This window comes from Paramisgurnus dabryanus, chromosome 10, assembly GCF_030506205.2.
Source record: "Paramisgurnus dabryanus chromosome 10, PD_genome_1.1, whole genome shotgun sequence".
NCBI lineage: Eukaryota > Metazoa > Chordata > Actinopteri > Cypriniformes > Cobitidae > Paramisgurnus > Paramisgurnus dabryanus.
The window spans coordinates 14,053,879-14,070,532 of record NC_133346.1 but is presented as its reverse complement, the minus strand read 5'-3'; the positions used below and the strand labels follow the sequence as shown (position 1 = coordinate 14,070,532).

The window sequence follows — 16,654 nt, the reverse complement described above, 5'->3', positions numbered from 1 at the left end:
TGATATTTTCCCCGAATTACAATTAAAGTTCAAGGCGCCTGTAAGAGGAAGTGGGCTTACGTTAAAGATCCTCTACTCGTAAATCCTCTGAAAATATCTTATCATTCAAAGAGCTAAAAGCAGCACATCGCTCTGGTTCAACGTGTGGGGGGGGGGGGGGGTGCTACACGACGCCCGTTTCGCCCAGGTGTCTGAAAGGCTTTGACATAAAGACTTAACCTGACTTGGGAGAAAAAGAGGCCAAATCTCAGAGGCAAATTAGAGCTGAACTTGTTTCTCGACAGGCATCTGAGTGAGAGTGCTCTCTGATTTATTTCCCAAAGTGTGGGCCGGAATACCAATGCCTGCTCGAAGCAGCAGAGCGCTCTGCCGATAAGGCCTTCATAAATCCCACCAGCTTTTTTAGTTCACTCTTGCATGGGAGCAAAAAGAGACTTCCGATATCGAAATTACTCAGCATATACAGATCTTCAACTCGACACGTCCCAACTGGCACCCAGGATCAAGGGGCTTTGATTTCTGCTTAGATCCGAGAATAATACATGAACTGCCCACTTTCGATCATCTAGGAAGTCCAGTTACAATGACAAGGACTCAACGTGGCAGTTAAATGGATGCTGGTGGATGAATACAGGGTGGGCGTTGAGAGCAGCTGTCCTCAACTGTCCCAGAGATATTACTTTGAAGATGAAAGACAAATCTCGATTGCATTTCTCCATTCCTCTATACCAGTGTTTCTCAAACTTTTTCAGCCCAAGGACCACTTCATCTTCCAATATTTTTCTGAGGACCACCTAACAGAATCCCACTCTAACACGCCCCCCAAAAAACAACAAAATAGGAAGGATAAGCTAAATTTAAGTTTAATATGCAACTGTTTTAAGTCAAAAACAAATTTTTTAAACACAAATGCAATGCTATGTTCAGAAATTATTATATGAATTTTATTTCATTTGAAAAAGTAAATGTAAAATGAGTTGCAGCTTAATATGAACAACAAACTGCACATGTGAAAAAAAACTGCAATTAAACATACTGTAACAGCCTAGGTCCCACTTAATGTCATTCCAAAGAGCACTTCAGTGCACATATCAAAAAAGTTTATAACATGGAACATAACATTGTTTCATGCAGTTTTTTGTCAAAGCTAATTATTACAGTAGCCCTATTTCAACAACAACAGCCATCTTAATAATTGGCAAAGATTAGGCTAGCTTCTAATAAGACAGAATATGTTTTTAGATTTCGCAAGAGCAGTGAAATCAGGTGTATGTTTGTCAGCATGATACGCATACAGTGGTGCAAATGAACTGTTACTCGTTTAAATTGCATTATTGTGTGAGAACGATGCTTTGAATTTGGGAAAAACGGCAGTTTCATTTATTAAGACATTTAACGTAAATGTCATTGTTGATAAGCAAGTCATAATTGAGCAGACTTATCAGACAACAATTGTCGGAAAAGGCAGTGTTTTAAAGCTGGAAATACAACAAATAAAGTTAAAACAGCCATAGAGTCCGGTCTCTTAACTCACCACAGTCAGCTATCGCGTCTTGAGACGCGGGCGCGAGCGGGGTTGGGGATCGCCATGAACTTGTGGACCAAAGCGCGAATATAAACACGTGACACAGCTGCTCGCACCAGTCACGTGACTCGCGCTCTGCAGCTCATGCTGTATGAAACAGACGCACGCGCATCAACTCGTAACTGTAGGGCCCGTTGTATAACTTACTAAATTTATTCTAGAGATGTCTTTTTTACAGACTACATAAAGGGACGGATCAAATTACCTTGGGGGCCGGGTCTGACCCGCGGGCCGCCAATTGAATAGCCCTGGTATAAACACTTGCCTAATTTAGGTAATCTTTTGGCGGACCACTAGGGGGGTTTGGCGGACCACTAGTGGTCCGCGGACCACACTTTGAGAATTACTGCTCTATACTTAACTTAACTATTGCACTCATTTATCAGTGGAAATCCATGCACAAAGCTCTGACACTCTATACACAACTTATTTACATGGGTCCGATTAACAGACTCGGCCTAATTAGCAGACATGTGAATAAAAAAGCCCAGTTACATCTCACTGCCTGTGGTAGTTCTCTAATCAATAGTCATTAGCTGTGATTAATTGTGTGGTTGGCACCCGGCAAAGAGTCATGTAATGTAAATAAGCATTTAGTTTCTTGTATCACCTTAAATTCCCGTTTGTTCAGAGATTGAATCTCGAACAGGAGTTTTGAAAACACAGACTGTTTCAAACCACAAAGAGGTTAAGTCCTGTCTTTCTAGGTCAGCGGTCTGCTCCGGTGGTGGCAGATTCAAAGGCAATTGTAGACCCAGAGCACAAATTCATCGCCAAGACAAATAATGTCACCGTGACCTTTTAACGCCATTCAATCAGCACACTGCAGTAAAAACGTTAGGACATAAATTCGCAGCAATTTTACAGTTTTTTGTTTCATTGTGTGAACATCAGCTCACGACATGTTATTCTTTAAAAAAACGATAATAAAACAGTCACTACAAACTGCTGATTGACAGTTTTACTGTAGCTCAGCTGGCAGACAAAATGTTGTGGGTTTGAGTCTCAGGAAATGCACGACATGTTTACTTGAGAAATAAAATGACCAGAAACGAAACAGGCCATATTTACTAAACAGGGCAAATAAGCATGGGAGCACAATTCAAAGGGCACCTATTTCATTGCTAAAAAACAAGGTTATTTTTTTGTATTTGGTATAATACAATGTGTTTGCGTGGTTTATGGTTCCAAAAACACATTATTTTCCACAAACCGTAAATTTTTGTAGCTCCAAATATCCCTGCCTTCCTCAAACGCTATGATTTTATACAAAGCTCACCGATCTGAAAAGAAAAGCACTGTGTCCCTGATTGGCCAGATAATCTGTACATTGTGATTGGCCTGAATACCTCTGACGTAAGACGGAAATGTGACGATCCATGTTTGAAAGATTCGCTCACAATGTAATGCTGACAGGAGTTAACTTACAGGCTGTATTTCAGAAGCGGGAGGAATCGTCGTGTACATTTCAATAGGACCAGGAAGTAAACTGTTGGCTACAATCTGTGTGTTTGTTGTAGTCCAACAAAAGAGATTTACGTCAGAAACGATAACTCGAGTCATTGTTTACTTTGGGGTTTGTACCTTTTGCATATCGTTAAAGAATTAGTCCATTTTCTTAAAAAAATCCAGATAATTTACTCACCACCATGTCAATCAAAATGTTGATATCTTTCTTTGATCAGTCGAGAAGAATGTTTTTTTTAAAGAAAACATTCCAGGATTTTTCTCATTTTAATGGACTTTAATGGACCCCAAAACTTAACAGTTTTAATGCAGTTTAAAAATGCAGTTTCAAAGGACTCTAAACGATCCCAAACAAGGCATAAGGGTCTTATCTAGCGAAACGATTGTCATTTTTACAAGAAAAATAAAAAGATACAGTATGCACTTTTAAACCACGACTTCTCGTTTATCTCCGGTCCTGTGCACGCCACTTGACGTGATGAAGTATTGCGTGAGGTCGCACTTGCGCATCACAGGACCGAAGATAGATGAGAAGTTGTGGTTTAAAAGTGCATATTTTTTCATCTGGATTTTTTTTTAAATGGTCTAATCCTTTAACATGTACTAACACACACTTACACACCAAAGGAAATGTAAAATTGTGAATTGGACCATAGGTGCCCTTTAAAAAAAGCGCCAATGGGAGTGAACATTTCTTATGGGCGATTTACTGACATTAAAAACAGGCGCAAAATCTCATTTTCATAATGACCAACACAGTTTTAGATTTGCTTTTTTGGGGTGTTAAATAATTGCACAAATACCACAAATAAATAAATTGATGAGCGCAAACCTTACACTGTAAAAAATTCGCAGCATTGTTGTCAATTCAACACATTTTGTTATGTTACTTTCTTTAAAAAAATTTTGTTAAACAATTTCAACTTGAACTTATGGTCACACTTTATTTTACGGTATCACTGTTACAGTGTAATTATACATTTAAGTACTAAGTAATAATCATTAACAACATGTACTTACTACATGTTGGGGTTAGGATTAGGGTTTGGTTTAGGGTTAGTTACATGTAATTATGCACAATTAACTGTTATTAATATAATAATTACATGTAACATGTGTAACAAAGGCACCTTAAAATAAAGTGTTACCGAACTTATTATTAATGTCAACTTTTTTAAGCCAAAACTTAAAATAGTATATTGAATTGACTTGCAAAACCAAGTTGTTTTTACTTAATGCTGCATTATTTTGTACAGTGTAGTAATTCACATTGTGTGATTCATTTAAATACTTTGCGTCTGAAAGGGAAACTCCTACAAATGCATATGCAATAGGTCAGTCGCATACCGAGTCCATGCCTTTTCAGCGCTAAATTTTCACTCCAAATTTTAAATCCTGGAATTAGTTTTTTAACAGAAAAAAAGTTTTGCACTGGCGCAAGCTGTTAGTAAATCTGGCCCTAAGTGTTGTTTTCTGTAAGAATTTTAGAAATATCAAACATAAGTGAGGTTATGTGTTAGAGCGTTTCTCAAAAAATACATTTTATTAAGTGTATTATTTTTCTTATCTGACTGGCAGATATTTTGTCAAATTTTTTAAAGTCATTTTGCTTCTCAAGTATTTTTTTTTATATTTGTACTAGAAAACAAGTAAAAAAATTTTTGCAGTGTACCCTGTAATAAACTGCACATTACTTTGGATAAACCGTCTGCAAAACGCATAAATGTAATGTGAAAACGGCTCACAGACAATTGTATAGAGCATACCTGTTTCTTCATCAATGGTGAACAGTCCTAGGCCACTTCCATCTTTGAGAGAGTATCTGATCACTCCGTCTCTGCCTAAGTCATCATCTTTAGCGGTCACCTGGAGTACACTCGTTGCATGGCGAGAGTTTTCCTTGACTGCGCCCTTCACTGCAAATTCTGTGAAGTATGGCTCATTGAGATTTTCATTAATGTCAATAACTTCCACTTCGAGGTAGGACTCGGAGCAAAGCTTTACCGGAAAACCCAGATCTTCTGCAAGCACAGAGAGATTGTAAAACTGTTGCTTCTCAAAGTCTAGGTCTTTAGCCAACTTAATGGCCCCACTTTCTGCATGAACCTTAAATGTCCCATTAAAATCATTGGGAAGAGAGTATCTCACCCATCCCCCAGATCCGATATCAGGATCTTGTGTTTCCACCCACGCTATAACAGTGCCTACAGGAAGGTCCTCCAACACACGACAACTGTAAGTCCTTGGAATAAACACAGGGGCGCAGTCATTTACATCTTCCAAGGAAATTCTTAGTGTATTCTCTGTGACCATTTGATTTCCGCGTGGCGCTTTATCTCTTGCTTCAATTTTAAGCGTGAAATCTGAGACAGACTCCCTGTCCAATGGGCCAGCCACATAAACAGAGCCAGTTTCGCTGTTAATAGCAAACTGAGGGGTATTTGTTAACAAGCTATATGAGATTTCACCATACTGACCAATATCATCATCTGTGGCCGTGACCCGGATCACTTCAGTGCCAATTGCCGCGTTTTCCGATACAACAGCAGTGTAACCCTCCAGGGGGAAAATTGGGCTGTTATCATTTACATCTTCAACGTTAACAGTCAACAACCTCCAGGTAGATTTCTGTACGAGGCCCATGTCATACACAGTTATGTTAAGGAGATACCGATCTGATCTTTCACGGTCCAGCGGCTGAAAAATGTATATCAGGCCACTTTCCATGTCAATATTGAAACAGCTGTCAATATTTCCATCTGATATGGCATGCAGGACACGACCATTGAAGCCTGTGTCGCCATCGTTCGCAGTCACTTGAAGGACACTAGATCCCACGGGCATGTCTTCACGAACTGCAATATTTGATGGAAAGGATTCAAACTGAGGCGCGTGTCTATTGACAGAGAACAGGTCTGTGGAGCTCTCCTTCACTTTGGATTTACTTATGACAGTGGCTTTTTGGAGAAGTTTCTCAGCTAACTTTTGTGCAACTTTGGTGTCTTGACAACTGAAGCTCCTTGTTGAAATCCTACCTCTCACCAATGATATATTAACAAAGGTGGGTTCAGAGAGCAGCTCACCATCCGACGCAGATATTTTTAAGGTAAAATGTTCATTCTCGAGACTCCTCGCAGCGAGCGCTCTCCTCAAAGTCAATATCCCAGAGTCTGGGTTGAGATTAAAGACATCCAGTTCGTTTCCAGACAGAATGATATATTTAACCAACCCAAGCTCATCAATGTCAACTGCGGACATGGTGATAATTGTCTGGCTCACGGGAAAGTCAAATCCTATCATACCTTTACATGACACGCGCTCAAAAAGAGGTCGGTTGTCATTGATATTCAACACTTGTACCGTGATGTTGACTTCATTTTCTCGTCTGTATGGCGAGCCCCAGTCGGAGGCCCTGACGGCAAACGTGTACGTCTCCAAAGATGTTTCAAAATCCAGTTCTTTAGATATTCTAAGCTCTCCGGTGTTTTGATCGATGATGAAGGGTAGTGACTGAAGGCTGGCTATGCTGTATGTTATGCAGCCATTCTCGCCTTTATCTTCATCCTCAGCAGATACTGTGAGAATGACAGTGCCGACAGGAACGCTCTCATTGACAAACACTTCAAAAGATGAGCTGGTAAACACTGGGGCGTTGTCATTTGCATCTTCAATAGTGATTCGCACCTTGGCTGTCATGCCACTAACCGTCTCCATCACTTCTAATTCGAACAGCTCTTGGTTCAGTGTGGTTAATGGTTGTTTTGTTGAAATGACACCAGTCAGGGTGTTTATATTAAAATAAACAGAATCTGAGGTCAGAACTAGACTGTAGCTGACGGCCGGTGGCCTTGGAGAGAGTCTCACAATCTCTATAATGGTCCCTGGTGGTGCAATCTCATTTATCATCGTGCTGTAAATCTCCTTTTCAAAGCTCACCTGCACAAACTCTGGCTTTTTCACTAAGAGCTGAACCGTTTGAGAGCTGGAGTGCCTCGGTGGTGTTCCTCTGTCTTTTGCTTGAAAAGTGAGATTGCAGCCATAAGGAAATTTATCCCAGTTCACTGGTTCAGACATCTTCAGCTTGTATTCATTTCCAAGTGGAGATCTATCAAGGACAAACTGCTCCTGCGGGTCACCTGCAATAATGGCAACCCAGTCGATTTCTGCATTAGCTCCCTCGTCCATATCTTTGACTGTGACAATAGCGTAAATTGGATCTTTGTCTGTTATTGAAGGGTAAAGTGTGACCACAGTCAACGTCGGTGCATACCGATTGATACGCACAATATTGATCACGAGTTTGGCTGTACTGCCCAAGCCACTATTTCCATAAACTTGATTGCCACGATCAACTGCTAAAACCTCAAGATCGAATCTGCTCTTCTTATCTGCAATGGGTCTGGCTATAAGAGATACTACCCCACTAGTCGGGTGGACAGCAAACTCATCCACATCTTCTCTGAGGAAATAGTAAAACTCGCCATTGGAGCCGATGTCCGCATCGGTGGCTGTCACCTGAACAACGTTTGTTCCCAATGGAGTACTTTCCGGAACATCAATATTATAGGAAGTGGGTGAGAACAGAGGTCGAAGGTCATTCATGTCCATGATTTGCACATTGACTGTCACAAAGGCCTCTAGTCCGTCTTTGCCATCAGCTTTTACTGATAATGTATAATTATCTTGCACTTCGCGGTTCAGCATGGCACCCCCATTAGTCCGTATGCGAAGAAAGCAAAAGTCTCCCAAAACGAATTCCTCAGCTTGAAACAGCCCCTCATCATTTCCAAATTCAATGGAATACTTCATATCCCAAAAATCCAACTCGGATAAAGCGATCCCCATTTTAACCTTGCTCCTAATGTACGTCCGAGCTGCGGAGTTCTCATAAATGGTGGCATTGTATATGGAGCTGGTAAATTGAAAGACGGACAACCCCGGTGCTGGCTCCTGTTGTTGCCCCCAACAAGGAAGCAAGTAAAGGAGCAATAAGGAGAAACTGGCCAGACGGATCCCCATACTGCCCCTGGGGCAGTTGTTTATAGCCATGCCATCATTCAGTCAGCCTACAAATGAGAGAAAAATGCAGTAAACCAAAGCAATGCAGGGCATTCATCTTACAAAGACATAGCCTATCTCTCAAATAAATGTGATGGTACATATTTATTCAGAAGCCCTTGGCTGGCGCTTATTTATCCCGAAGCCCTTGGTTTGGATTAAATTGTCAGGAAAAATAAATAAAAACCTGACCCTGTGCTCAGTGGGCTCAGCAATACCTTTTCACAAAATACTGAGCCTGTTATTGAAGACTTACAACAGCGTGCAGGCGGCACAAATACAGCATGATAACCAAAGTTATAGTTGATTTGATACACTATACCTGTTACAGAAAATAGCAATAAAAAAGTGAGCACAAAAAGTGAGCAACAAGCAAAAATGCGACTTCTACAGTTTCACAATCTGTGTGCTTCGTCTGAGGATGAAACAACAAAAATGCTGTTTTAATAAAATACTTTAATAATGTTCAAAACTACCCTCTTTAATAAACATATTTGTGCACGAGCCCCATCAATGATGCGATTGTAATCAAAGGAAACTTTAAATGCCGCCATGATTCAAACAGACAACTAATCAGTCTTTCGCCGGTTGTTAATGCACAAAAAAGATGTGAATGAGATCTTACCTCTAGCATTGAGAAAAAGAGATCTGCCAGTCAGATACCCGGGAACCAGCACTGTGAAACATCCTTCACTTTGCAAACGGGACTACGCTGCCACTCACAGAGGACTGTAATCAATGCAGCTCGCGCACCGCCTACAGCGCGCACACGACTGAACATCCCGTGAATGCGCAAACGAAACCGATGTCACAAGAGAGGTTGCAGCTGTCCCATAGCAACAACAGGGTTAAATGGTTTCAAAACCTTTTAGAAATATACACTGTAAAACGCAAGCAAAACAAATGATGCCATTTATTGTTCAACACGTGCCCTATATGCTTATTTTTATTTTAAATAGCTTTGTAATGATAACTTAGGCCGTAGAAGTCAATACTTTATCATGTCTAAATTGTCTCTTGAACAAGCTTTGTACGGCTTTTCTGATAATAGCTCGCGCTAGGTTGGTGCATCCCAGTTCTGTGATACGACTATTCTAACTATTCCCGACATATTGCGAAAAGACACGAGTACAGCCGAGTCTGCATACGAACAGTTGCGGAAAGTGACGAAAGATTCCGGAAGGGACCTCATGACGGGAAGCAGCGTTGAGCGGCTAGTAAAGACTTTGGATAATTCCTGACCCTCTCGAGCACGTTTGAGAAATACTTTTGTGTTTTTGTTAAAATCATGTCTGTGTTGTGTTATAACAAAGGTTGCGGGCAACGTTTTGATCTTGAGAACAATCCAGATGGTAAGACTTTAGAAAACATAAGTTAGCCGATTTGCTATTCATAGCAGGGTACATATTTTGAATAACCAGTTACCAGAGATGTTTAAAAACCGTAGGTCTGATTTACATTTAGTGATAAAGAAAGATGTATTATTTAAGAAACATTATTATGTTTTTCAAAAGAGTATTGTGTACATTTTATTAAAACGTTTGCTATTACAATCATTTTGAGATTACAGATGTCTGAAGAGAACTGTCTTATATAATCAAAGTTTTGAATTAGTTTGTGTGTGTGTTTTGATTTGACTTTTCTAATATATAATATATATTAGTTTAAATATGTAATTGGTTTTATTGATGCTGGAAACATCCAAAATATATAAATTACAAAATAAAGGTTTCTCTAGTTGAGCTATTGGAGGAATATATAAACCACTATAACACATTCTGTGGCTAATAATAGCAATTTATTGATGCGTGTTGTTTGGACTTTATCTACAAAGCTATATTTTGACATTTGAAAGTAATTTCTTCTCATATACAGATGCATGCACATATCATCCTGGAGTTCCAGTGTTCCATGATGCATTAAAGGTATGACGATGGGATTACATTTATTTACTTAAAGGAAAACACCACCGTTTTTCAATATTTTACTATGTTCTTACCTCAACTTAAATGAATTAATACATTCCTATCTTTTTTCAATGCATGCACTTTAAATTTGCACAGCGCATCCTTAGGATCCAAACAGGGTGAATTTAGAAGCCACCAAACACTTCCATGTATTCCCTATTTAAAGACTGTTACATGAGTATTTAAACGAGTAAATATGGTGGCACAAAAGAAAACGCGGTAATTTTTAAGTGGATAAAAATAAGAACTATTGTATGGCAGAAGAGCACTTAGTTTGCAGCACTTGGAAGTGTTTGGTGGCTTTTAAATTTATCCCTGTTTGGATCATAAGGAATGAATGGGGCTAGGCTAAATGCTAACACATTCACTCTGCGCTATGCATAGTACATGCATTAAAGATAAGTATGTATTAATTTGTCTAAGTTGAGGTAAGAACATTGTAAAATATTGAAAAACTGGTGTGTTTTTTTATAATGAGCTACTTGTTGAGTTAAAACTATTACTGTTCTGTACTTTCAGGGTTGGTCTTGCTGTAAAAGACGAACAACTGATTTTTCGGATTTCCTCAGTATTGCTGTAAGTCCTACAGTACATTGAATATAAGGCATTTTGCATGTTCTTATCAGCCTCTATGCAACCCATTACAGTTTTGTAAAATTCCACAATCAAATCAGTTGTTCCCACACACAGCGGGTTTCCAACTTTTTCCCATTTAGCTATCATTGACACAGCATAATTTTCTGAAAATAACCTTTAGATTAACAACAGAACAAGGGATGTTTTATGTTTCAGTGGCTTTTTGAATGACTAGACGTGACATCATTGCCTGCGAGTAACCTGACAAACTTCCAAATTCCATGTAAACGCTGTTTTCTGCACAGCTGGTTTATTGATATGCAAAGTAATGCATAAAAATAGGATTTTATAATAAGCAGATTTTTGATGCTTTTCCACTTAATTAAAAAATTCACTCATGGTTTAAAGGAGTTTGTATGCCTTTATGAATTGGATGTCTTTAGGGTTGCACGAAAGGTCCACATAATCAAGAGAAGCCCGCTGAGCCAGTCAAACCAGAGGTGAAATCCACTGCTGATAAGACTGCAAACGATAAACCAAAGTTTGATGAATGCATCATCCAAGCACCAAAACCTCTCGAATCAATCCAGCGACCAAGGTAGTCAGAACCTTCTTCCGTGCATTAAAGCTACAAATACCATAAAGAACAATGCATTCTTATTGATAGTCTTCTCAGCCAAAACCCTCTTTGTCATATCCTCTATAGGAGAAATGACAGCTGTTGTTATTGTCTTTGTAGTTCAGATGAGCCTTTCTCAACACTGCAGAAGAAGATTTCTCCTTCGCTCAAACAGGCTTTAGAAAAGCTCAAATTAACAGATGAAAATGCACCGGTGGATAAAGGTAAGGACACCTCTACACATCCTTTTTGTGTGCATTTGTGTCTTTCGTTTTCTCTCTATGTCTGTCGTTATTTTCTGATGCATTTTACTTTCTTTTTTTATTATTATAGAAGAGGAGAGTGATGAAATTAAGATAGGGACGTCTTGTAAAAATGGAGGCTGCGGTAAGGTACTGTATCCTCTTCTGTTCATGGTACACTGAAGTCTCTTCAGTCTATCGTTAAAAAAAGGTTTCTTATTTGTAAAGCACCGAATCGAAAAATTATTGTCTGTACTCTGTTTCAGAAAGTTGTGTTTTTTGGCACACACAATATTTATGCGGAAAACTGAACACAGTGAACTATAACTTTCTTAAAATAACTTATTCTTGTATCTGTACATCTGTGTAACTACTATGCATTTCATTGTGATCGTCTCTTACTGAGTGTAATGCATAAGCATACACAATTTGTTTGTGAATAAGTAATGATCTTTTTTAATTAGCCAGTATCTTGCCCGTCTATCGCTTCTGGGGAAACCGCAAACACAAATATTTGTTCTTTTTAATTATTTGAATTTTGCCACGGACTGTTCATACACAATTTGAAAACGCAGATGTAAACAGAATATGTGATCGCTTTTCGATTTGGACCGTCACCCTCCTCTGGATTCACCCACCGCCACCGACTTGATTTGCGAGATAGTGTGCATATGCCATCAAACAAGAGCTGTTTACTGGCAAGATAGCATCTGTCAATGTTTAGCCTACATTAAAGATGAATAAATCAGCATAATTTCACATGCACGCTGCTTTGTCTATGTGTCAAAGATTCTTTTATCTGATGTTAAATTAACGATTTCCATCCATATTTTCTTTATTGGCTGACATTTCGGTACATCCCTAATATACGTTATTCTGTTTCACAGACGTTCAGCGGACCAGCCAGTGATGATGAGATGTGCTTGTATCACGCCGGTGTACCTATCTTCCATGAAGGGTAAATTAACTGCTGATCAAAATTTAATACTACTAGAAAAGTTTTGCCGAGCAATCTCTGATATATCACGTCCGTGGAGTCTGCAATTAAGTGCTTCTTTTTTATCAATTTCTCATAAAAGAATGAAATACTGGAGCTGCTGTAAGAGGAAAACCTCAGACTTCAACACTTTTCTGTCTCAGGAGGGCTGTACCAATGGAAAGCATCAGTGGAGAAAGAAAGATACAGTAGGTTTCCCTTTTCATTTTTATTGGAACTATTACCGTTTTCAAATTATTACAGTAATTCCTCAAAGGCACTGCATTTCCATGCCTTTAAATGGCTCGTCATATAAGTAAACCAATCTTGTTGTTAATTGTTGGGTGTTGTTCATATGTATGTACAGGGAAAGAAGGTTGTGCCGTGTCGGTTTGACTGGCACCAAACAGGAAGTCAGGTCATCATTTCCATTTATGCCAAAAATTCAATACCGGAACTGAGCTCGGTGGAGGGGAACAGCACTGTGGTGAGTAGATGTGCCATAACGGTTGTTGTCCAACGTCCAAATAGTTGATTACCTCAAAAAAATATTAAATTCCCTATTAGGCAATGTTTTAACAGACACAATAGGGTTGCAAAGACGCGTCGTCTACGAAAATACATTGACGTGCATTAAACGAGTCAACGCTTCACGTTATTATCGCACACCAAACGGTCAAATTTTTATTGCACATTAGGTGTACAGACGATATAGTGGGTATACGTGTAAATGCGCCCATTTTCGGGAACAGACGGCGACGCGTAATTGCGTAGATGTGTAAACCCCAATGACTGCATTTCCAAAATAAAAGTCACATCCAGCATTGTAGCCCCATGCTTTTTTGTTATTGATTGACATTGTATTGACATCTTTGATTATGTTGTCATGCATGAAATGTGCTGACGCATCACATTATTATCGCACACCAAACGGTCACATTTTTATTACACATTACGTGTACAGACAATATAGCGGATGTACGTGTAAATGCACCTATTTTCGTAAACGAGTGTTGACGCATAGACGCGTAATTGCATAGATGTGTTAACCCCAAGGACTGCGGTTTCAAAATAAAAGTCACATCCAGCATTGTAGCCCCATGCTATTTTTTGTTATTTATCGACATCATTGATTATGTTGACGACATGCATGAAATGTGCTGACGCGTCACATTATTTTTGCACACCAAACAGACTTTTTTTTTTACATTACGTGTACAGATATAGAGGGTGTGCCCATAAATACACATCATTTCGTGAACAAACATGATTGCACAGACGTGTAATTATGTGAAGATGTGAACCCCAAGGACTGCATTTTCAAAATAAAGGTCACATACGGCAATGTAGACCCTACTGCTTATTATGCCTTTATAATGTATTTTTTGCACAGTGTTAGGCAGAATTTTATGTGGCATTAATGGTGCTTGATGGCATAAAGTGTTGGTTGCGCTTTACATTTTTTATTAGTGGAAATTTAAAAACTAACGAATAATCTAAGAAAATGATTTTAAAAGGTTTGAAATACTGATGGAAGAAGTTGAAGTACTTTTGAAGTATTTTTTGGCAAGTTAGACAAATGATTAATAGGAAATTCATCTGAAAAAATCTATAGATTAATCCACAAAACAAATCTTAATAATTGTTAGCTGCAGCACGACCCAGTGCCCAAGCTGCTTAATAGATGCAGCTTTTTCTGAAAGCATTTTTTCATGCAGTGCTTTACCGCATTTAACGTAAACACAATAAAGCTTAATTCCACTAATTTACAGCTTGACTGTATCAAGCACTGATTAAAAACATTCATTGTTGGACTTTGCCTTTTGTGTGTGTCAAAAGCATATTAGGAGCAGTCTATTCTGCAATCACTCTCTTGTTGCTTTAATGTTATACCCCAATCAATCGATTGATTTCAAAGACGTCTAATAAGCCATAAACTCATAATAACGATTAACTCCATCGGATATATCTTCCAGTTATTATCTTTTAATGACGCAAGCATACTCTGGTATGAATGATAAAGTGTAGTGTGTGTGCAGACCGAGGGGGGGACAATCCCACTTGAGTACAGTTTGGTCCGGTTTAGTTTAATATGAGTATGCCCTTGGTATGCTAAATCCACAGGTACCGGTATATTCCTGCTGTGTTGTGGAATTAACCTAAAGGACTGTGTTTCTCCTGAAGTCTGTTGCTGGTACTTTGGCTCTTGATGTCTGTAGAAAAAAGCTCCAAACTGTTTGATGTCGTAGACTCAATGTTGCACGCACGCACTGGTTCTTATCTAACACACAGCGGGGATGATCGCCCTGTGAGCCCAAGCACTCAGGTTACTTTGAAGTACATCGTTTCTATCCAGGATAGGTTTTTTCGATCTCTATCAGATCTGTGATGTGCAATAAAAAGTTATCTGCTTATTTATTTGTTCAGTATCTGTTCATTCCCCATTGAAGGGCTGTATTGAATTTTTATCGCGGGGAAACGCTTTTGATTATGATTGTGAAAGCTGTCTGATTAAATATGCTGGCATTCCTTAACACCCACTGATCGATTAATTGGTCAAACTACTCACCAACTAGTTAGGGGTGCTCCTGTATAGCTCAGTGGTAGAGCATTGTGTCAGCAGCTCAAACAGTCATGGTTCTAACCCAGGTAACACGCATACTGATAAAAGTGTATACCTTGTAAGTCACTTTGGATAAAAGTGTCTACAAAAAAGGCTGCCTAACGATTAGTCGCAACTAATCGTTTGCCGAATAAAATGTTTTGTTTGCATTAGATATGTGTGTGTACTGTGTATGTTTATATTTAATAAATATTTGCATGTGTATATACTTTGTTATATTTATATATAATTTATGTAATATATAAATATTACTTATATCAATATATATTTTTCTAATAAAATTAGTTAAAATTATATTTTTTTCTTGTTACAGCTCAAAATCCATATTTTATTCGAAGGAGAAAAAGAATTTGAACAGCAGATTAGTTTGTGGGGGGTGAGTATTTGGTGCAAACCTTTAAAAGCAACTAAAAAACAACACTTTCATTAGGTTTTCTTTCTTTTTTGCTATTGGTCAGACAAACAGATTGTTCCACCCCAAACTCATGTTGCTCAAATAAAAAACTCTGTTCAATGCCATCTCATGGCAATACATGGTGCCACGTTTTACGAGGTGGCCAATTCGTATTAATTTGTATGACCAAATTCATACATTTTTTTATGATTTGTTTTTGTCCCTGCGATGTTAGGGATGGGGTTTCGTTATTGTTTTTTTATGATTTTTGTTTAATTCATACTAATTTGCCAACTTGTAAAATGCATACAAATTCTTGTGAGATCGGGCTGCACCTTTTTGTTATTACAGAACCACAATTGATTTTGATTGAATCAACCTATGAATTAACTCCGTACAATACATTAGAGAAATTGCTTTTAAAAATTACATATCTTTAAATAAGCACCATGTTTTCTTTATCAATTCTGTAACACGTTTGTTGTGCCCTTATTTAGGTGATTGACACCAGCAAAAGTTTTGTGAATATGATGGCTGCCAAAATTGAGATTATGTTGAAGAAGGCAGAACCAATGTCATGGGCTCGTCTGGATCTACCGCCCGTTGTTCCTCCAAAGGAAAAGGAGAAAGTTATCGACAGTGAGGATGAGTGTGATGATTAAAATAAGAGACTTTAAGAATGACACAGTCCACACTCTTAAAAATTAAGGTGCTTCACGATGCTACAGAAAAATTTTTTGCTGGATGGTTCCATAAGGAACCTTTAACATCTAAAGAACCCTTCTGTTTCAAAAAAGGTTCCTACCAAGAAGAACTAGAGCCATTTAAGCTCCTTTATTTTCAACGGTGGTATATCTCTGAATTAGACTAGGAATTCATCCTTTCTCTCGACAAATAAAGCATGAGCGCATTATGTAAATTCTGAAAGCGATTATTTGTCCAGATTTTAAAATATTTATTGTACAAGGTCTGTTTAGAGGGTTTAAATAAAGCTTCCTTTCATGCACGCCGTCATCAACAAAAGGCTGTTTTATTTGACAAACAGTTCTAGTAAATAAAGCATTTCACATTACAGTCGTTTTATCAAGCAATCGGTCATAGAAGCAGCATTGCTGAATATGGTCTTATAGTAAAAGAAATATGGTTG

The 16,654-nt window shown here is 38.5% G+C and overlaps 2 protein-coding genes across 2 annotated transcripts in view; one reads left to right on the top strand and one right to left on the bottom strand.

The window, feature by feature from the left end:
• Positions 1–8,835, bottom strand: part of fat3b (FAT atypical cadherin 3b) — an 85,866-nt gene extending 77,031 nt beyond the window's left edge. The window contains exons 1-2 of the mRNA XM_065290711.2: positions 8,736–8,835; positions 4,819–8,118 (exon numbers count right to left, since the gene is read on the bottom strand). Of these exons, the coding sequence (XP_065146783.1) occupies positions 4,819–8,101 (3,283 nt within the window). The 5' untranslated portion in view covers positions 8,102–8,118; positions 8,736–8,835. The remainder of the gene's footprint in view (positions 1–4,818; positions 8,119–8,735) is intronic.
• A 438-nt stretch (positions 8,836–9,273) lies between these two features.
• On the top strand, positions 9,274–16,513 carry chordc1b (cysteine and histidine-rich domain (CHORD) containing 1b). The gene is made up of 11 exons (XM_065290713.2): positions 9,274–9,462; positions 9,986–10,035; positions 10,597–10,653; positions 11,097–11,251; positions 11,393–11,496; positions 11,606–11,664; positions 12,402–12,472; positions 12,594–12,699; positions 12,858–12,977; positions 15,427–15,489; positions 16,005–16,513. Exons 1-11 carry the CDS (start codon positions 9,399–9,401, stop codon positions 16,167–16,169), a joined length of 1,014 nt encoding a protein of 337 aa, XP_065146785.1. The 5' UTR covers positions 9,274–9,398; the 3' UTR covers positions 16,170–16,513.
• The last annotated feature ends 141 nt before the right edge of the window (positions 16,514–16,654 follow it).